At 43.5% G+C, this 23095-nt stretch overlaps 1 protein-coding gene across 1 annotated transcript in view; it reads right to left on the reverse strand.

The window, feature by feature from the left end:
• Positions 1 to 368: 368 nt before the first annotated feature.
• The window catches only part of LOC134577691 (IgGFc-binding protein-like), a 119736-nt gene continuing 97009 nt past the window's right edge, over positions 369 to 23095 (reverse strand). Inside the window, exon 18 of the mRNA XM_063436552.1 lies at positions 369 to 509. Coding sequence (XP_063292622.1) covers positions 369 to 509 — 141 coding nt within the window. The remainder of the gene's footprint in view (positions 510 to 23095) is intronic.

A 23095-nucleotide genomic window follows, 5' to 3' on the forward strand; every position in this document is an offset into this window, starting at 1 on the left:
CCTATACCCGCTGGGGGTTATCTTGCTGAGGTGCTTAGGGGATTGGTTACCTTCCCTAATGTACTGCATTTCGGGTGAGTGAATAAATACATTTATTAAGCTAAAATAAATAACCTCACATGAACAAATAAGTCCACTTGATGCATTTCTGCTAATGCCTTTCTCAAAAGTGGGTTGCTACCGTCCTCCTGCATGGACTTCTCTTTTAACCGCTTAAGGACACATGATGGAAATATGCCGTCATCATTCCATTTTATTCCAGAAGTTATGTCTTTAAGGGGTTAAACCTATTGGTCTTGGCACCTTTTTCCAGGCATCTGTTGCTGATTCCGATCAGTACTTCCGCTTTCGTCGTCATTGATGTGCATCTAGACGTCTCCATTCTCCATCACAAGAACTGTGACGATCACCACTGGAGTACCAATACGACATCCTAGTAACTTGCTATGAGGAGCAAGTTCCTCAGAGCTCTGAAAAGAGCTAGTGATTAAAGCAGGTATAGCATTTCCCTACAACACGAGACAAAGCTGCGAGTTGAAGGTAAGAAGAACTGAAGGTTTATTGAACAGCTTGAGTTTTTAGACAGTTTTTCCCCACAAGGTTGACGCCCAGGTGCACCTTGTGGGGCACAGGACACACAATTCACAAACCAATAAAAACCAGAGTCTTACATGCAGACACTACCATACAGTGTACACAAACCTTCCCCTCTGTTTAGGAGATAATTGAGTTACTTACTGTATCAACTCAATTATCTCCAAACGAAAAATACAGTTTTTACCGTTTTCTGAAAACACGCCAAAAACATATGGGAACCCCACAAATATTACATCCCCTGATAGCCCTGATATGGGTAAACAACATATCCAAAAAGCAGAGGTTCAGACATTTTATGGAAGTATCTTTATGACCAACCACAAACATGTTTTCCTGCCCAAAATAGTTCCAGAGAATTGGGCTGTGCGGTCGGTCTATTTCCACTATTAAAATAGAGGCTGAATAGACAAACAGAACCATTTGTGCGCCAAAATAGTGGTGAAGGGCGTTCGGTAGATGATTTCTACCAAACAGCGCTCTGTTCATGAGGACTTAGCTGAACGCACAGGAAGGTGAAAATCCCAGCGATGTTTGTGCTTTTGAGTGTCTGATTTTGGTACAAGGCATTCGACGCAAAACACAACTGTGTTCGGCTGTGTTCGGCTAAACAAAATGGCCACCGCCATGTGTTCGTGTATACGAACGCCGACCACCCAGCCGTTCGTCAATTAAGCTGCGGTTAACCACAGCTTCTTGGAGGTTAACAAGCAGCACCCTTCACATACAGGGTGGTCGGTCGTTCGCCATTTTGTTCGGGTACTCGAACAGCATTATCCTGTTTGTGATAGAGTCTTAATTCACCGAATCAATCAATGAATACACAAGCGAGAATACAAAACCCAGCAATTAAGGAGAAACCCGAAATCCAGAGACAGAGGTTTCTGTCACACATGCCCAAAAACCATATAAATCACAGGAATTATAGTTCCAAGGTAAAATATGGTCAATTAGTTCTCTACATAATCCAGGGGGAAGTGTCCTTTGTTACAACAAAACAATAAAAGGAGAACACACTATAACAAATGCAGCAAGGGGAAACACCATAACCACTGAGAATACAGAGGGCTCCTGTTACAAGAACGTCTCAACGTCATCCCATAATGACGTCATTCCTCGGGAATCGGTTTCAGAGTTATAGAGTCTTTATACAAAATATTACACTCTAGAAACAAACTGGCACCATTTAATTGAAGTCCATTAGAGATGGAGCTTGCTACAAACAAGTATATTAACTCCTAAGGCAATCTAACGCCATTTTATTGGAGTTCATCGCTTATATAGAAAATAACACTGCAAAGTTATAAACACATAATGAATTATAAAAGCAGACTATTAGACACATTATATTAAAATCTATTATATTTAAATCTATTATATTAAAATGTAGTCAGCATTAGAGATTTCTGATAAAGGTTTATAATAATACAATAGCATCCTAATTAATATTGTAAGATCAAACAACTTACATAAAGGCCTGTATAAAGATAAAAAAAAATATAACAAGCATAATTAATAAACACAATAAATAAAGCCATATTTTATATACATGAATTTATTCCAAAGTCAGCATTTAAGCCTTGGGGTAATAGTGTCAACGTTAAAAATACACTTTATTTCTGCTTTTCTGAGGAAGCTATTAATATTACCTCCTCTCCAGTGGATTTTAATACTTTCGATACCCATACATTGGTTAAGAGGATTGGAAGGTGGGAATCAGTGTGGTTCCGCTCCTACGTTTGCCTGGGTAAGTTGGTGTGAAGGGGCTGGTTCTTGGGGGGTGCTGACTTTTAATTTTTCTTTCCCTAGGTCGTATGGCATGGATCATTGGGCACTCATACATCTTCTGGACTAAGAGGAGAGCTGCAGTTTGTTTTAAGGGTCAGCAGCTGGGCTTTCCTGACGACCAGTTGGTGTTAAAATGATTTGGTTACCAGGGCTTCGGATGGAGATCGGTGAACGGGGAACTCTTTTGTTTGGTGCAGGGAGGTAGACGGACAATTTTATTGTCTTCCATGCAGGGGGTAATGATTTGCTCCACAGAGGTGGATGTCAACGGGATTAGTGATGTGGTACCGGGGGTCATGGTCATCTGGTCAGAGGTTGTACCGTGACTTCAGTGGCGGCATGCAAGGGATGCGGCAGCGATTGATCGCTGTCATTGTAAGGTGAACAGTTTAATTTCTAGCTTTATTCAAAAGCTAGGTGAGGGGTTATGGTCAGGCACAGGGAACTGGAGAATAGATTGGCTGGGTATTGCCGGCAAGACGGCGTGCACCTTTCGGAGGCGGGTTGGCATTTGTTGAATCTGGGGTTTCAAGAAGGGCTTAGCCAGGCGCTGTTTTTGCAGGGTGGCGGAGTTCAGTCGTCTTAAGGGATTAAGGTCTGAGCTTGTGGTGGGACTGGTAAAGGGAAGAAAATGGGGGATATGGACTTTGGAGTTAGAAAAGGAGCAAGGGGTAGGTAAAAAGGAATAATGAAATAAAACCGGAGTTATCAGTTGGTTATGGTGTTGAGAGGTTTCGAGGTTTTACAGCTTAATGTGCAGTATACAGTTTAATGTACTGTATCCAGCTCAATGTACAGTATACAGCTTAATGTATAATATGCAGCTTAATGTACAGTATACAGCTTAATGTATAGTATACAGTGTAATGTACGATATACTGCTTAATGTGTAGTATATAGCTTAATGTACAGTATACAGCTTAATAAAGGGACACTATAGTCACCTGAACAACTTCAGCTTAATGAGGTTGTTCAGGTGAGAACTATAGCTCCCTGCAGCCTCTCTCATGTAAACACTGTATTTTCTAAGAAAATACAGTGTTTACATTGAAAGCTAGGAACACCTCCAGTTGCAGTCACTCAGAGTGAACCAGAGGGACTTCAGAGTTGATGGAGGCATAATATGATCTGCTGTGCACGCGCATCCTGTGATTCAGTATCCCCTCCCTCTGCATGCAGACACTGAACTTTCCTCATAGAGGATTAATTGATTTAATTCATCTCTATGAGGAGATGCTGATTGGCCAGGGCTGTGTATAAATCATGCTGGCTCTGCCCCAGATCTGCCTCTTTGTCAGTCTCAGCCAATCCTATGGGGAGCATTGTGATTGGATCAGGCTACCACATGTCAGCATACATATAAAAGGTGGAGCTCCTAGGTAATAATTCAGCAGATATTCTGCAAAACAAAATTGTTCAAGAAATAGTGCAATACAGCAATACAAAGTTTAAATAATAAAATAAAAGAGTGATGTCACTCACAAGCCTACCCTCTTGTGCCAGCCCTGCATTAGCCAGCAGGGGAGAATCTCGGGGGGGGGGGGGGCAATTGCCCCGTTGCCCCCCCCCCCCCCGGAACTGCCAGTGGTAACAAGTTGGGTGAGTTGTTCCCCATCCCGAGGGATCACAGGTCCAGGGGCAGCAAACGGGTGGTGGGAAGGTGGGCTCCAGGCACCCTGGCAATAGCAGGGTCCCCTAAGGACATCAACGGGCTTCTCCTAGTAGGTCTCAGGAATGACGTTTGTCCATGGGGTCGCATCGCAGGTCGCCTAGCGTGGGTAGAGGCGACCCTGGGAGAGAGCCTAGGGAGGAGGACCCGAGTTGGGACACAGGTGGGCTTCCACACCCATTAAATCAGAGCCCTGCACTCAGGCATACCACGCCAGGCCCATCGGGGGGGGGGCTGGGTGGCAGGGGTAACACTATAGATCCCGGAGTGGCCATAGTAAGCAAGCAGGCCACCACGGCGGGGGGTCCCACAGGGTGTCTCACCGCGATCCCAGTTAGGGCTATTGGCTGCAGGCACAGCAGATCAGGCTCATCTAGCGGGAGTTCCAGGGGGGACTGTGGGATACTGCTGATGGGGAGTGGGCACGCCCACGGGAGAAGGATGGTGAGGCGCTGAGAGGACAAGGATTTCCTTGGGTCTCAGCGAGAGAGTAGGGCGGCCAGGTATCAGTCGGATGGCCTAACCAGAGTTTTCTCGTTCTAGGTTGCCAAGACAGTCGCCCACGGTACGTGTGAGGCCTGGTGAGGTGGAGGTATGGCTGGGGGGGGCCTTTGCGCCCAGGCCTGTACAAAGACAGACGGGATACGACCTCACGGCCTTCAGTGGCCAGTGGTTCCGGCGGAGAGTTATCTGCTGTTAAACATACTGGGGACATTTTAGAGGGCCTAAAGTCTTTTCTGGACTGACAGAGTGTGTGGGAGAAATCCCCGGAGAGCTGCTCGCAGTTGTTCTGCTACTTGGATTGGATCTGGGAGGCTTACCGAACTTACAGAGGCCTGGCCTGGTGGCGGTACGATGAGCTGTTTTGGCAGAGGCTGTCGGTCAATCCGGGCATGAGGTGGGACCAAATGGATGACGCTATTGATGGCGCAGAAGGCGTCCCCTTTCAGCCCGTGGCCGACGCGTGATCTTCATCCAGTTTGCCGGCCATCCACAGAAAGGGTTCTGCTGGACATATAATGAAGGGGCGTGTAAGGGGGGCTCAGCGTGTCGTTTCAAACATGAATGCTCATGGTGTGGAGATGCGCATTAGGGATGTGCATGAGCAAAAAATTTGGTTCAGTTTGGCATGAAATTGGGGACTTCGGGAATTCGGCAATTCAGCACTTCGGTTTGGCACTTCTGAATTTCAGTACTTCAGGACTTCGGCACTTCAGGACTTTGAAAATTCCCCTACCCTTACCCCTAACCATACTTCTAACCCTACTCCTAAATTCGGGAATTCGGCAATTCAGCACTTCTGTTTGGTTCGGCACTTCTGAAATTCGGGACTTCGGCACTTCGCCACTTTGGAATTCCCTAACCCTACCCCTAACCCTACCTCTAAATTCAGCAATTCAGCACTTCGGTTAAGTTCGGCACTTCAGGACTTTGGCACTTTTGAAATTCCCTAACCCTACTTCTAAGAGCTGGTATATGCAGAATACGAAGAGTGCTTGCTGCTTTAAAACTTTTTTAATGTCATCTAAATGCATGTATTGTAGTAACTAGGCATAAGGTCTCAATGTCTGCAAATAATGACGTTAGCTGTCACGTCTGTTTCTTTGTAGACAAATCAGGAGATCGATATGCAGGAAACTGACTAAATCAAGCTTGATACTCAGCAACGATCTTCCTTCTCAGGTTGAGCTGGATTATATGGGATTATGTGACTATGTTTCTCTCTTTGCTCACGTTTACCTCATATCCTCTCCCCCCCACTCAACCTCCAGCACACCCTTTAACCACTCGCCCACCACCTTAACCTTCCACTGCTCAATCATGGGTTATACTAGTTTGCCGTTTCAGATTGAAATATACATTTTTTATAATATGTTTATCTGTCTGTCTATCTATAAAATAATTATTCAGAGATGTCTTATTCATGGTATAAGAGATTTTATGTGTGTGTGTGTGTGTGTGTGTGTGTGTGTGTGTGTGTGTGTGTGTGTGTGCGCGCATAATCAAGTCAAATAGGCGTTTCCCTATTATAAGTCTGTGACTGTTTTTCAAGAATAATGCTCTCAATCACATTTTGGGTTATTATAACAATATCTGAGTCAAAGCAAACACGAATGCAGCATGCAACATTCTTTCATTTATGTGAAAGGCGATATAATAGTTTACAGAAGATAAATTATTCTCATGTTGACATTTCTTGCATTACCAGTAGGGGTGTGTTTTTTTTCTTTTTATCTTCATTTTATTTTTTTAGTTATTACAACCTTCATTTTATTTCGGTCACTTCGCATCATTTTTTTTCGCATTTATCATTTTTATTTCTCTCTTTGAGTTTGAGACTTTTTAATCTCCATTTTGTTGCTCGGTCCAGACCATTTCAGTTCTAATGGACATTTTATTTTCCACCTCTTTCATTCTCCTGCTTGTTTCTCCCTTCTTTTAGCAGCAATTATAATTGGCAGAAATCAAGGCTCAATCATTTATGATTTACCTTGTCAATAGCTCTCTATTTCCCCTGTTATTAATTCTTTGCTTATTTTTCTTTTTCCTCCTCCCTCCAGATTGATTTACCCCTGACGTTATGCTGTGTGTCTTTTCACGTCTACTTCTTACCTCTTTCTTACATTAGGAGAGTGGACAGAATTTTATAAATTGTAAAGTTAGTCACAAAAGATAAATAGACAGTGATGTAGATTATACAATGTCCCATTGAATAACTCTATATGAAATCAATAAAAATTCAATCAATATTTTCTGACAGTTATATAAAACGATGCCCTAATATTGAGGTGTTGTATTGAAATTTCAGCGTAAGAGATAATATGCTATGCTGTATATGTTCGTGACGAGGTTCCTTCCTTGATAAAAATTGGTTAGAATCCACCATTATTGGGGTGAGTTTTTCAATTAAATTAACTTTTTAAGTACCCTTGAGGTATTTTAAAACTGTGTTTTATATCTGTGTGTTACTTTACTTTTGCCGGTTTGGCATAAACAGTGGATTCTTACGAACAAGTCTGATTAAACATCTACAGATGAATAAAATAGCATTGTTTGCCTTGCACATACTAATCTGTACAGATATAACCTACTCCCTGCTGGTAACAAACTCTATGTCCCAGAGCACAGCAATAAATATGACATCATGACAAACTCTCCAAGGTAGAAACTGATCAAGACGTTTAAAGGACTTTAATAACCAAATCATGATTTCTTTACAAAAACATTAATAACCCGCAAGTTCTGGAGTTATCCTTGTCTTAAACAGATCTACCCAGAAAAAGTCCAAAGAGGTTTAAGGCTATACATCCAATTAAATTGTTTTATTTTGTTTTTATTTTAATAATTATTAACAGGGAGTAATATAAAGGCCATAAAAATCACCAATAAAATGGTTTCATTTCCACAGCATAAAATATTTCTGACGTACAGTATATACATTAATTATAATATACAATATGGTTGCAGCACTTCATTTATGATGCATCATATATAATATATTTACGAAGTTGTCTATAATGTTTTTGACATACAAAAAGCGAGTAATTGTATACAACATTCAGAGAAATTATGGGAAACATTGTACACTGGCTAGTTCATCTCAGCTTCCACAATGGAGAACACACACTCTTAATACATGCAGGTGCCGAACATCTACATAAAGATTTTTAAGATTGGATTGGTATGATCAATGCAGCTTCACAATATCCACTGCCCCACCCCTGAGCAGACCTTTTTTTTTTTAATTAAAGATTTTATTGAGGCATAAATTGAACATATATTGCAGTATTATACTCGTGACATTTGCAATACAAGCATAAATGTAACAGCACATGGGCAATAACGTGTGTTGGCAAGGAATCATATCGAGCTCAATATCACTTTAAAGTAACGTAGGTCAACCGTTTGTACGCAGTCACTGAAAAATTAAGCAAGCTTCTTCCTTTTTTTTTTTTTAAGTAAAATAAAACTACAGCAGAAACATTATACTAAGCAATCAGAAATTGTACTGGTAACTGCAGAGTTAGTAGATTAACTGGCATAGTAGGAATGCTTCATAACAGGCTACGCGGTCAAGGTAAGAAAACCACCGATACTGCACGTTCTAGCTCGACATAGCCAAAAATAAAAGAATAGCATAAAGACATAAGGTCATTGCATACGTTACTGTTGAAAAGCTAATGAATGTGATAAGATGTTGACTAGTAAGCAGAAGACTCTTAAGGTAGGCAGACAGTTAGCAAATTTAGATGAGTCCATTATCAACCAATGTTCCGTCTCGCGGATATAAGTAGGTAGCCACAGGTCACTGAATCAGTTGATTCTTGGACTTGGTAGGCAGCCTGATATATGGAGAGTGCTGAGGGTAATGGTATGATAATTGTGAGATAAGGCCCCTCTCCAGCCCCAGGCCTGTTGAAGGCCAGCATCTTCAGACCACGCACTCGGCTTTAAGAGGCCTTCCCATAACGGAAGCAATGGAAGGCCCAGGGGTTTTGCCACCGCCTGCGGCATGTGGTCTTCTGGCAGAGTGGGCGATAGTATGGGGGCAAGCCCCTGGTGGCCATCGGCTTAGATAGACAAGCATTAGAAGTAACTGGAACAAAAGCTGCACCCAAGAGAGGCCTGCTCAGCATCTCACTCTGATACCCCCTCACCTCCATCTGAGGCTGATGCAGCACCGGGGCCATGCACTTCTTCAAATTTGCCCAGAAGAGTTGGGAAATCTCTTCTAGATGTCTGAGATACTGTTCCACTGAGCCATGATGAGCTCCAAGAACTGTATCGGAGTGTTCACCGAAGAGAGAGACGCGTCCACCATCTTGCTGGGGCCTCTCCCTTCAAAGTGTATGCTGTTGCGCTCCTCAGGAAGCAACATAGTTAAGTGATTCAAGGCAATAGGGATTGGGATAACCCCCACCAGTACAGAGGGGGGTTACAGGGCAAAAATAGTACTCAATATATTTGTCGACCAGCTGGTACAATGTTGAGTGATATTTGACCCAACAAGGGGACCTCTCTAATCTGATATAGGAGATCCAACCTCCAAAGTGGAAAGAACGTGGGGATATATAATTTTACCATAGGACATCTCACCAAGATTTGGGGCCAAGTAAAAAAGAGGTTATTAAGTCAGGATAAAATTACCATTTGTATTAGTAAAATAGAAAAAAATATTGAAATTTTACATTAGAAAATTGGAAGAGAGTGGGTATGGACAAAGTCGCTAACCTTTATAATAATAAAGGGATATTGAAAACCTTTTTTTTTTTGTTGTTAAATTTAGAATATAACTTACCTACCAGGAAAATGTTACGTTCCTAAAAGTGAAGGGCTTTGTACAGAAGGCCATGTTAGAGGCCGATGAACAAATATATGGATTACTGAGAAAGATATTTTGCGAACAAATGATCCCTAGGTCATGTCCAAAGCCTATTCACTAATAGCCCTTATGCAACGACAGGATAATCACAAGAATATGGAGAAATTGTCCAAGCTTTTACATATTGATATAAAAAGAGAAGATTGAATTGAGGCTGTAAGAAGGTATAATAGAGATATCCATTGTGTGAATATTATCGAAAACCAATATAAAGTGATTCATTTTTGGTATCTGGACCTTATAAAAGCAGCAAAGTTCTCTTCCAACACTAACATTAATTCCTGGCAATACAATAAAAAGAGGGTGGAGATTACCTACATATGTGGTGGGGCTATACAGTGATCACTGACAAGATCTGAAAAGAGCTTTTGGGTCTCACAAAAAAGTTCTGGTTCCAAGCTCTGATTGGATGTCCCTAGCCTGCCTCTATGACGAGGCAGGCTAAGGACATCCCCAGAAGCCCCATGATGCACTGCCTTTGGAAAGCCAGAGCCATCTTGGGAGCCACATGGCTGGGGAAGGGAGGGGGGTTAAAAGCTATTATTTTATTTTTAATAATTTTGTTTTTTATATTTATAGTTCTTCACTACCTCGACTCCTTGAGGCACTCAGCACAGGCAGAGCATCAGAAGCCTGCCTGATGGCTTCCGATGCTCTGCTGTACTGCCGGGCGACCATGTGGAGCAACCTGGAAGGGATCGCTACGGGGGAGCGATCACCTGGTGCTCTCCGGATACCTGGCAGAAAAGAGAGGTATTGCACGATGCCTCGACATCGAGGTATCGCTGCAATACTATCAGAGCATCTGGATCGCTTCCAGCACTCAAAATAGCCGCGGAAGTATCAGTTACGTCCACGGTGCTTAAGGACCATTTTTTATTGGACATACCTGATACGTCCACGGTTGGGAAGGGGTTAAACTATATGTTGGTGTGACGAAGTGCCCTTCGCCACTTGATCCTGGAGAGGCCTGCTTGCCAGCCTCCTCCCCTGTGACTATGACTCTTTGATGTATTTGGCTTTAAAGCCCCTGTTCTACCTTCAGACAGACTATTTATGTAGGTTGCTTTATTTCTCTTATGTTTTAGTCACCCTGTACCCATTATAGGTGCAGGGTGTGTGTAATGTAATTGTTTATAGTGTGTGTGTGTACTGTGAAATGTGTATTGCCTGCTCTCCTGTACTGCTGAGGATTGCTACGAACTAGGTGGATTTGGCTATGGAGCTTGTGTAGTGCCCTCTGTTGGTAGCAACAGTAATATGCACTACCTAAATAGCAAGACTGGTAATTTGCATATTTGGGTAGATTTGCATATCGCTAATTCTGCATGCAGGAGAGACATTTTGTGTTAATTATGGTCTTCCCCACCAATTTATAAATATGTAATTATGTTATAATAAGGCACTGTATGTTGTCTGCTATGATTTGACTGTTTGTAATGTTACTGCGTTTTCACAGCAATGTTAATGTTATGACCATTTGACCATAAAGTTTTAGACAGTTCTTCTTGATCCCTCAAAACGTAGCCTTGTTTTTAATCTTTCAAGATTCCTTTCTTTCAGGAAGTGTTCCGGAGGATTGGAGGATGGCAGATGTGGTTCCTATATTCAAAAAGGGTTCAAAATCCTTGCCTGGAAATTATAGACCTGTGAGCTTAACTTCTGTGGCTGGTAAAATATTTGAAAGATTATTAAGGGATTATATTCAAGAATTCCTTGAGAAGAACATGGTTATCAGCAAAAATCAGCACGGTTTTATGAAGCACAGGTCGTGTCAAACTAACTTGATTGCATTCTACGAAGAAGTAAGTAGAAGTATAGATCAGGGTGTTGCAGTGGATGTGATCTATTTGGATTTTGCCAAGGCATTTGATACAGTTCCACACAATAGATTAGTGTTCAAACTCAAGGAAATCGGTCTAGATGAAAATGCTTGTTCTTGGGTAGAACATTGGCTTAAAAACAGAGTACAAAGAGTTGTCGTTAATGGTAAATTTTCAAGCTGGACAGAGGTGGCAAGTGGTGTCCCTCAGGGGTCTGTTCTGGGACCCCTTCTATTTAACATGTTTATAAATGATCTTGAAGACAGCATTGAAAGTCATGTTTCAGTGTTTACAGATGACACAAAACTTTGTAAAATAATACAATGTGAGCAAGATATTACTTTGCTGCAGAGGGATTTAGATAGACTGGAGGACTGGGCACTCAAATGGCAGATGAAATTTAATGTTGAAAAATGCAAAGTTATGCACTTCGGCGTAAAGAATACACAAGCAACGTATACCCTTAATGGAAGCGAATTAGGGATAACAACACACGAAAAGGACTTGGGAATTGTTATAGACAAACTATGCAACAATGTGCAATGTCAATCAGCAGTGGCCAAGGCCAGTAGGGTATTGTCATGCATGAAAAAGGGCATTCATTCTCGGGACGAGAATATAATTTTGCCTCTTTATAAATCACTGGTAAGACCATACATTGAATATGCTGTGCAATTTTGGGCACGTGTTCTAAAGAAGGATATTATGGCACTAGAAAAAGTGCAGAGGCGGGCTACAAAATAATAAAAGGAATGGAACATATCAGCTATGAAGAAAGGTTAACAAATTTAAACCTATTTAGTTTAGAAAAACGTCGCCTGAGAGGGGATATGATAACATTATACAAATATATTCGAGGCCAATACAAACCATTGTGTGGAAATCTATTCACAAACCAGACTTTACATAGGACACGAGGTCATGCGTTTAGACTAGAAGAAAGAAGATTTCGTCTAAGGCAAAGGAAAGGTTTTTTTACTGTAAGAACAATCAGGATGTGGAATTCTCTGCCTGAAGAAGTGGTTTTATCAGCGTCCATACAGTTGTTCAAACAGCTACTAGATGCATACTTGCAAAAACAGAATATTCAAGGATATAATCTTTCAATGTAGGATAATAACTGCTTGATCCAAGGATAAATCTGACTGCCATTCTGGGGTTAAGAAGGAATTTTTTTCCTAGCTTGTTGCAAAATTGGAAGTGCTTCAACTGGGTTTTTTTGCCTTCTTTTGGATCAACAGCAAAAAACATATGTGAGGAAGGCTGAACTTGATGGACGCAAGTCTCTTTTCAGCTATGTAACTATGTTATTGGAGGGAGCTGTTATAATCACACTGGGGATTTCTATGCACTGCATACTCCCCTGAGCTTGAATCACTAAGCTCTTTTAAGAGCTTGTTCCTGATGCGCTCTCCTTGGAGGAGAGATCTTCCCCACACATCCCTGAATGATGGAGGTTCATACAGGGTGGAAGGAAGAGGTGTTTCCCACACGGTCCAGGAGGAGGACAGAAGCTGATCCAGGGTGGAAGGAAGACAGCTAGACTCCAGTCAAGCTACGGCAGTTGCAAAGTCTGCGGTGGTTATGGTGTCCGGTGCGGTGCTTGTGATCCTCGGCGCAAGCTAGGAAGCGTCCATCAACGGAGGGTACTCTGTCGGAGTACGGGGAGCTCCGTTACAGTTGGGAATAGTAGGGGATAATATTAACACTATAAAGTTATCTTTTTTTTTTCATCATAGTGGTATAAAGTGGATCACATGCACTCAGTAAACAACTAGGCGACAGCGTCTTACAATCATTAAGCGCTTTATGAACAATTGCACATTTTAATAAAACATAGTTAAACATCATTAGTGTGACTAACATGTGTGGAGACGAGGATAATTAGGTAAGCTACGTGTGATATCTCTAATGGTAAATAGGTTATATGTTCGATAACATACCATTGTTGTAGGTGTAGTGCTCTAGTTTTAGTAATGGTCCTGATCACAGTACTTTTTCCCTAGGTCCTGAGGGGTGGAGGTGGCCTGTTGACAGTCATTATTTAGAGGTCTGATGTGGTGTCTTGTTGTGTCAATAGTATGAAGGTGGGAAGTGTGGCTGCAGGGAGCTAGGGGCCTAGGTGCCTGATTATGCTATATAGGGCTCATGCAGACAGTAACCCTCTAATGATGGGTAGTTCACAAGGGAAGCCCCAGGGGAGACCATGTGGCTCGATTCGAATGGATGGCAAGATTTTCGTGCCTTTTTACCGCACGAACGAGGTCGGTAAAAAACTTTGGAACTCCATAACTCCCGAACCGTTTATCCGAATGGGATGATTTTTAAATATGTGGTTCCCCTAAACTAGAGCTATCTGGCGATACTGATACTGGGGTACATCCAAAACTTGGGTAAAATTGTGTGTATTATAATTATGTTAACTGTTTATCTGAGGGGAGGGGATGTGTCGGTTGTACGGTTATTTGATTGGTTATTTTATACCTCCCCCTGGGTGTGTTCTGTATGTGCACAACTGTAATAAAAACCAGGCTGGCTGTGCCAGCACCTCAGTTCTTCTTGACCCTTCAAAACGTAGCCTCGTCTTGTTCTTGGAAGGGGATTGTATTGGATTATTACCTTGCCTTTTTCTACAGCTGAACCCGACTCTCCCCCTGGATCTTTTGGATGGGATTATACCAACTCTACTTCCATACAGCGACTTGCCAGGGAAAAGGACGGCTCCAGCGGCTGATACCCTCTCACTACTACCCTCTCACTACCGTTACAGGCAATACCTGGTTAAAGTTTAAAATAGGTAACAAAACCTTTAGACACCCGGTGATAGTGGTAGATCTCCCCTATAACCGACTGATTCTGGGTATAGACATACTCAGAAGACTTAACACAATTATTGACTGTGTGAATGGGATAGTATGGTCACAAGCTAAGGTTCCTATAACCTCTGAGAAATCACATGTACAATCTGATCGTAACTGCCATGTAATAGAAGAAAGACCTGACTCGATAGAGGTACATTTTAGGAATAGTCAGTCACCTGACGTGAATATCCTGCAGGTGAATGATACAATCACACCTGTAGATGAGCATTCCGTAAGAATTGCTCCAGAGAGGATCAAGAATGTCTCTCTGGAAGGTGATGTTTTAACCATTTCTCTCCACAGGGACTATGTTGAATCTGTAGATCTGGCAGGTCATGCTCAATTCCTTGACAGAATTGAAAGGGTTAATAACAACTTATTCTTTCCTATTCAGATAAATGACTTAGGAAGAAATAGGAATGCAAAGCTGATCTTACAGAGTGAGAACAGCTATATTAGCAGAAGTCTGTTAAAGCAGATCGCTAATCCTAAAGTGATCAGGTACGCTTCCCCACATGACAGGTGGATCCAGAACCTGGATGGCGAATCAGAGAGTCACAATGTGATAGCAAAATGTTTACTATTTCCATCGGAAATAAGACAGTTAAACATTTATTCCTAGTGATAGACGAACCTCGCTATCAGGTTTACGTCGGCAATGATGTCATACATCGCTTTGCCATACACCTTGACCTGATTAATTCCAACTTGTGGACAAGGTTAAAAGGTAATCCTTGTGGATACCTACACGAGGAAAACACCCTGAAATCAGGACAAATACTACCATATGCGGTAAGTATCCAAGTACCTGATGACATAACCATTCCCCAAGGGACAAGTAACTTTCTTTTACCCCTACAGGTCAAGGAGGGTCAGAGATTAGAAAACTGATGCCCTAATCTGTTTATCCAACAGGATACAACAATTAGGGATGGTGGTAACGCATACACCAATGGTAAGTATTGGTAAGACTCCCACCTATATAATAGTGTTACTTTACCAAAAGGAACATTATTAGGTCTAGCATTGGATGCTGAATACTATACATTTGGTTTCCAAAACCAAATTATAGGCCTCATCCCTGAAGAATACTTAACTGAGGACGAAATTGTCGATCAAATATTCCATTCCTCCCCAGAAGGATTATTCACTATCCTATCTGTGTATCCCTTCAATGTTGAAGAAGGCTCATGTAAAATCGAAGAAGCATCAATCACCTTCGATCATCCGCTCAATGAGCAGGAATCACAAGAGTATCACGACCAAAGAGAAAAGGTAAGTCAACACTGAACTGACCTAACTTCTAGGCTTGAAGAAGCTTATGAGAGAGGTCAGCCTGAAATCTTTCAGAATTTCAGGAAAGGCTAGAAGAGCAAATATCTTTAGCTGACGGTTGCTCCAACGATGCTGAGCGGCAACAGCTAAAGGAAATCCTAATGGAATTCCATGATATTTTTGCCAAAGAATCCTACGACTGTGGGTTAACTAACCTCCGTAGCCAGAATACAAACTGATCCAAATTTACCACCTGTATTTATCAAACAATATAGACTCCCATTAGCATCATATGATGGTCTACAAGACATCATTCAGAATTTAAATGAAAGGGGCATTATACGTCCGGTGCACAGTTCGTATAATAATCAGATCTTGGGGATTCTGAAACCTAATGGACAATGGCGTTTATGCGCTGACTTACGACAGCTAAATAAACACGTTGATATGTCTGGTTGGCCAGTGCCATACATAGACCAATGTTTGGAACAAATGCAGGGATCCAAAATATTCACTGCCATTGACTGTGCACAGGGATATTGGACTGTACCAGTCCATAATGAAGACCAAAAATTGGCCTTCACATTTGGAAATCAGCAGTATACCTGGACCCGTATGCCTTTTGGTTACATAAACTCTGATCAGGAATTCGCTGTGTTCATGCATAAAGCTATGCCTGACGCACTCGAGAGAGGAACGTTATCATATGTCGACGATGTCTTGCTGAAAAGCACTTCCTTTGATAAGCATATCATAGAGATTAGACATGTTCTCACTCAGTTAAGAGAGGCAGGGATTAAACTGTCTTTACAAAAGGCGCAATGGTGTCGCACCCATGTCAATTTCCTCGGACATGAGGTAACTTCTGAAGGATTAAATCCCCAGAGGAAGAAGGTTGAAGCCGTACTAAAGGCTAAAACACCTTCAAACATCAGGGAATTAAGCTTGTTCCTTGGTATGACTAACTACTCCCGTAAGTTTATAGATAACTATGCAGAAATAACGAAACCACTCTTACACCTGCTTAAAAAGGAAACAAGCGGTAAGTGAACTGAGGAGGAAGCTCAGGCACCCTGTTTAGCATACCCAGAGGGGGGTAAACCCTTCTATCTGGAGACAGGATATACCGATTTAACCATACGTGCTGTTCTGTATCAGAAGCAGGACAGTTTAAACAAAGTTATTGCATATGCTAGCAAGACTTTGTCACCTGTTGAAGTTAAATTTAACACGTGTGAGAAGGAGTTATTGTCGACTGTCTGGGCACTACAACATTTTCGTAGCTATATCCAAGGTGAGAAAATAATTGTAGAAACAGCTCACCCACCTCTACAGTATCTGCAGACTGAAAGAATTAGAGACGGTAATCTCTCTAACAGTCGGATTACTGCATGGACTCTATCCTTACAGGGATGGCCGTTAGAAGTCCGTTATAAACATAATAAGAGAAGCCCAGTTGCCCAAGGTTTAGCAGAATTACATGACTGTACTGCTCCATCTCTGGATGATAATGACACCGGAGATGACTTTCTAGAAGAGCAATTGCTATCCCCTTATAAAGTTTATGACGAGGAATACTGTCGACTACTACCATGGGTATACATTGATGGTTGTTCATATCACCACACCGCTGGTGCTGAACGGAAGTTAGTTGCAGGTATCGGAATCGCCTGGATAGGTGATTATCCCAATGTATCTATAGGATACAGTATTGGTTCCAAAAGCAGTCAGATAGCCGAACTCTGTGCAGTATATAAGACCATCCAAATGGCAATAGAATATGGTATCACAGAATTTGTTATCATAACTGAGTCCAATTTAGTATCATGGATGGGTTGCGGGTCAGAACTTCTAAACATGGTATTCAACAATGGGTAGTCCCAACTGTATACCGAGGGTTAATGCTCCAACACGCACATGATGCACCTACATCTGGGCATCGTGGGGATAAGATCACATATGAGATATTGCGTGATTATGCATATTGGCCACACATGTTAAGACATACTGTCAGGGATGCTTGATTTGTCTGCAATATCAACCTCATGGTCCAACCCATCATGCACCACTACCACTTCAGAAGAGGGGGGTGTCATTACCCTGGTCTGATATTCAAATTGACTTTATAGGTCCTGTAATAAGATCTTCAAGAGGTAACAAATACATGTTAACCGTTACATGTATGTACACAAAGTGGATAGAGTGTTTGCCTTGAAAAGAGAACACAAGTACCGTATGCGCCACTTTGTTGATTAACCATGTCTTTTCCAGGTTCGGTCTGCCTCAAAGAATTGAGTCAGACAGAGGTAGTCATTTTACCAGCGAAGTAATGGCTAAGATGTGGAACATTCTAGGTGTTAAACGGAAGCTACATATTGCATACCGCGCTGCGTCTAGCGGGGGGGTAGAGCGATATAACCAGTCTATCGTTAATATTCTGAAGAAGTATGTTAAGGAGTCTGGTAAAGACTGGGACATTAAATTGCCCCTAGTTTTAATGGCGATTAGAGCTACACCTAGCACTGCTACCAAATTGTCACCTTTTGAATTGATGACAGGAAGAAAGATGGTTTTACCACAGCATTTACTATATCGTACTTCGGATCATAATTTGATCAATGCTGCCACTACGCATCAGTATATCGAAGCATGCGTTTCCTTTTGCCCAAAAGAATCTAAAAAAAGCAGCGACAGGGGTTAATACCTATTACGATTTAAAAACCACGAAAAAGGAATATGAGATAACAGATCAAGTCTATCTGTATAATTTTGCGCGAAATCAAGTCAAGGAAAATCAGTTTTTACCTTCTTGGAAAGGGCCATATGTCATCATTGACAAAATTTACCCAGTAGCGTACAAGATAAAAATTCCTAAGGATGGTGATTTTATTGAAAAGTGGGTTCACATTAACCAGTTGCGTGCTTGTCATCCTAAATCTCAATTAAGGATTATAGGTGTGGATTCGGATGCAGAAGGTTGAACAACTAACCTGGATGAATGCTTGATTCACGTGGTATCTGTCAGGATCGGGACAGGGATCCAACACGCAGACTACAAACAGTAGCCAGATACGTATACCGGACCTTAGAATGGCCGGACTAACGTAAGTAGTACCGTATAGAATGGTCAAAGACAAGCCGAGGTCGAGGGTAACAGAAGACAGGTAAGCGAGAGACAAGCCGAATCAAGGGTAACAGAGATAAGCAGAGTAAGGTAAACAAGCCGGGTCAAAACCAAAAGGGATAATAGAATACACAAGCACTGAGTGACTAGAACAAGCTAGAACCACGACAGGGCAATGAGCTAATGAAGGAAGCTCTGTTAAATACCCTGTTCAGAGCAGTAACCACACCTCCGAGACGTCCTGATTGGTCCTGCAGCAATTGACTGACAGGTCGATCCGGGGGAGTGTCCTGATGATGACTTCCTGCCTAGATGGTGTAAAAGGCAGCCACTCCCTCGCGGCCGGCCTTGCATGACCGGATAGACCGCGGGGAAGGGAGTCATCAGACCGTCTGGATGGTGGAACAGCTAAGTCTCTACCTCTTTTGGAGGTAGAGACCACAGGTACCCTGACAGTATCGTATGATGTGAAATGTTGTGATGTGCCATGATCTCATGTACGTTCATGTCATTAACCATTTCCTTGCCATCCAATAACTACATTTTCTAAGCAGGTTACTAGCTTGTTTAACTGCTATAGGCATATTGCTGAGGAGTCAGTAATAAATGTAGTGAGGGATGCAGTTATAAAAATAGAATTAGAGAGAATACATATATTGATGAATCGTAATAATGTGTTGTCCTAGGCCAAGTGATGTCAAACTGACACTGTTATAAGTTTGTATGCTTAACAAACCTTGACTCATTAGTAGATAAGTCTGAAACGAGTTCCTGATCCGTGACTATCGAAAGATGTCCAAGAAGGATGTGGCGTTTTTCTGAATCGTACTGCTCCTGTGCCAAGAGCTACGGACCGACCCGATCGCAGAGATGGGACCATCCTCCGGCATCCTGATTCAAGAGACACCAGGGTTCATATTGACAGAGAAGAGGATCCTTACCCGACGTGTGTTTGTCAGCTTGGACCCCAAGATTTCCATCGAGAAGGCGTACAACATTTCATCGATGCAGCTTCCTGAGTTACAGACTTGGTACAAGATGCACCTCCAAAGAGCACAGGACCGTGTGCGAAACATCTTGGAGCAAGCCCGGAAACCATTTGTATCCAGTTCTATTTCGATGAGCAACCGACCCAAAAGGTTCCTCACCGCTAAAATTGTTGCATTAGTTTGTGCCACTGTCGGTGCAGTTGTCGCAACTGGAATGTCTGCAGCCAACTCTATTACTGTCCAAAAGCTGGATATGGAAATCTATGCGCTAAAGCAACACATTAACGATATTTATCAGGTGAAAGAAATGCGTCCAGCCATCTTTTCGTCTGAGGCACCATAAATTCTGATTATTCTCTTTATTATTAATAATGGTCCATTGTTACATGGACAATCTCAGCTACACACTAACATGTTTGTATATGTTTCTCCATTTAGATCTTAGAATGTCCCTGATATACTAATTAAAGGACCACTATAGGCACCCAGACCACTTCAGCTTAATGAAGTGGTCTGGGTGCCAGGTCCATCTAGGGTTAACCCTGCCTGCTGTAAACATAGCAGTTTCAGAGAAACGACTATGTTTCACTGAGGGTTAACCCAGCCTATAGTGGCTGTCTCATTGACAGCCGCTAGAGGCGCTTCTCACCGGGTTTTTCACAGTGAGAAGAATCCAGCGTCCATAGAAAAGCATTGAGAAGTCTTTCCTATGGACTGGCTGAATGCACGCGTGGCTCTTGCCGCGCATGCGCATTCAGCCGATGACGGCGAAAAAGAGGAAGAGAGTTCCCCGCGCCGAGGGAGTCCGGTGGGGGAAAATAGGTAAGATTCCCCTTCCACCCCCTAGAGCCCGGCGGGAGGGGATCCCAGAGGGTGGGGGGGAACCTAGAGACCCTATAGTGCCAGGAAAAAAGAGTATGTTTTCCTGGCACTATAGTGGTCCTTTAATATTGACTAGAGACGTGCTAGGATGCAATCTAGGACCATCTCGATGTAAAATCTTGCCGTTACGTATCCATGAAAGGTCAGTGCTAATTAAATATAGTCATAGGCGTGCGCAGCCTGTTGCATTAGGGTGTGCACCCTAAAGCACAAACACACACGCCGCGTGTATATGTATTTTTATATATATACACACACACATATATATATATATATATATATATATATATATATATATATATATATATATATATATATATATATACACACATACATACACACACACAAATACAAGTATACGTAGGTGCAGTGTATGTGTGATTGTGAGCTGTGCAGTGTGTGTGATTGTGAGCGGTGCAGCGTGTAAGGGGTGCAGTGAGTGTGATTGCGAGGGGTACAGTGTGGTGTAATTGTGAAGGGTGCAGTGTGTGTGATTGGGGGTTGGGGGGGTAGAGGGACAGGAGGTGGGGGGGTGGAGGGGCAGTGACAGGGGATAGGGGGTAGTAACAGGGGTTAGTGGTGGTAGAGGGGTAGTGACGGGTTAGGGGGATAGAGGGGTAATGACAGGGGTTGGGGATAGAGGGGTAATGACAGGGGTTGGGGTAGAGGGGCAGTGACAGGGGGTGGGGGAGTGGATGGGCAGTAACAGGGGTTAAGGGGGTTGGAGAGGCAGTGACATGGGTTAGGGGGGTAAAGGGGCAGTGACAGGGGTTAGGGGGGTAGAGGGGCAGTGACAGGGGTTAGGGGGGTAGAGTGGTGTGACAGGGGTTGGGGGTAGAGGGGTAGTGACAGGGGTTGGGGGTAGAGACAGGAGTTAGGGGGGTAGAGGGGCAGTGACAGGGGTTGGGGGGGTGGAGAGGCAGTGACATGGGTTAGGGGGTAGAGGGAAAGTGACAGGGGTTAGGGGGTAGTGACAGGAGTTAGGGGGTAGTGACAGGAGTTAGGGGGTAGTGACAGGAGTTAGGGGGTAGTGACAGGAGTTAGGGGGTAGTGACAGGAGTTGGGGGTAGTGACAGGAGTTGGGGGTAGTGACAGGGGTTAGGGGGTAGTGACAGGGGTTAGGGGGGTAGTGACAGGGGTTAGGGGGGTAGTGACAGGGGTTAGGGGGGTAGTGACAGGGGTTAGGGGGGTAGTGACAGGGGTTAGGGGGTAGTGACGGGGGTTAGAGGGGGTAGTGACGGGGGTTAGAGGGGGTAGTGACGGGGGTTAGAGGGGGTAGTGACAGGGGTTAGGGAGGGAGTGACAGGGGTTAGGGAGGGAGTGACAGGGGTTAGGGGGGTATTGACAGGGGTTAGGGGGGTATTGACAGGGGTTAGGGGGTTAGAGGGGTAGTGACAGGGGTTAGGGGGTAGTGACAGGGGTTAGAGGGGTAGTGACAGGGGTTAAGGGGGTTAGAGGGGTAGTGACAGGGGTTGGGGTAGTGACAGGGGTTAGAGGGATAGGGACAGGAGTTAGGGGGGGTGGGGGGCAGTGAGTGACAGGGGTTAGGGGGGTAGTGGCAGGGGTTAGGGGTAGTGAAAGGGGTTAGAGGGGTAGTGACAGGGGTTAAGGGGGTAGTGACAGAGGTTAGGGGGTTAGAGGGGTAGTGACAGGGGTTGGGGGTAGTGACAGGGGTTAGAGGGGTAGTGACAGGGGTTAGAGGGGTAGGGAGAGGGGTTAGGGGGGGTGGGGGGCAGTGAGTGACAGGGGTTAGGGGGTTAGAGGGCTAGGGACAGGGGTTAGGGGGGTATGGGTGCAGAGGCAGGGTGGGGGGCAGTGAGTGACAGGGGGCAGAGGGGGGTTTAAATACCTGCCCTGGTGGTCCAGTGGGCGCCCTCTCTCTTCAGTCTGCAGCTCCGCCGGGAGTGAGCTGCAGACCACATGGTGAGTCTCGCGATCTCCAGGCAGAGCGTTGCCGTGGCAACGCTCTGACAGGCTGGAGATCGCGAGATACTTCAGTCTGCAGCTCACTCCCGGCGGAGCTGCAGACTGAGGATCAGGGCAGACGGACAGGAGGGGCCTCTCACCCGGCGGCATTGTGTGCACGCCGCCGGCCCCCTCCTGTGTCGGATCCTCGGTCATAGACCGAGGATCCGACATGTTAGTCTGCCCAAAGGTAGTGCAGCACGGAGGTGTGATTAGGGTGTGCCCAGGCACACCCGGCACACCCCATGCGCACGCCTATGAATATAGTATCTTTCAATCAGGAAATCTTGCTATCCATTCATTTTTCTAACATTTCTAAAAAAGAGTTAAGCATCTTAATCGGAGCCTTGGAAAAATCAACAAAAATTAATATTAAGGAGGCCTCAAGACGTTCTGCTCAGTTAAACAAAGCACTGCATAAACTGGATTGGTGAGAGTTTTAATTCCTTTCTTGAGGTATTATCACCCTGGAGTCAATTACTGAGATTAGGTTATTTAAAATGTAATGCTTTGCAATACCTGTTCTTGCAAAATTCAGCATGTCATCAATGCCCCAAAGCTACTAAACAAGAATAATGTTCCTACCGAACCAGTCCTACACCCTCCAATACATCTCCTGGCAAACATCTTGCCCCACAGTTATACAATTACCATGTTCTTTTACAGAAATTCAAGGCTTGGATGTCAAGTGCTTACTTTTTGAAAATCACAACCACTTACTAGATATGATTAACTGGGCTTA

The sequence above is a fragment of the Pelobates fuscus genome, chromosome 11 (assembly GCF_036172605.1).
Source record: "Pelobates fuscus isolate aPelFus1 chromosome 11, aPelFus1.pri, whole genome shotgun sequence".
NCBI classification, from domain to species: Eukaryota; Metazoa; Chordata; class Amphibia; order Anura; family Pelobatidae; genus Pelobates; species Pelobates fuscus.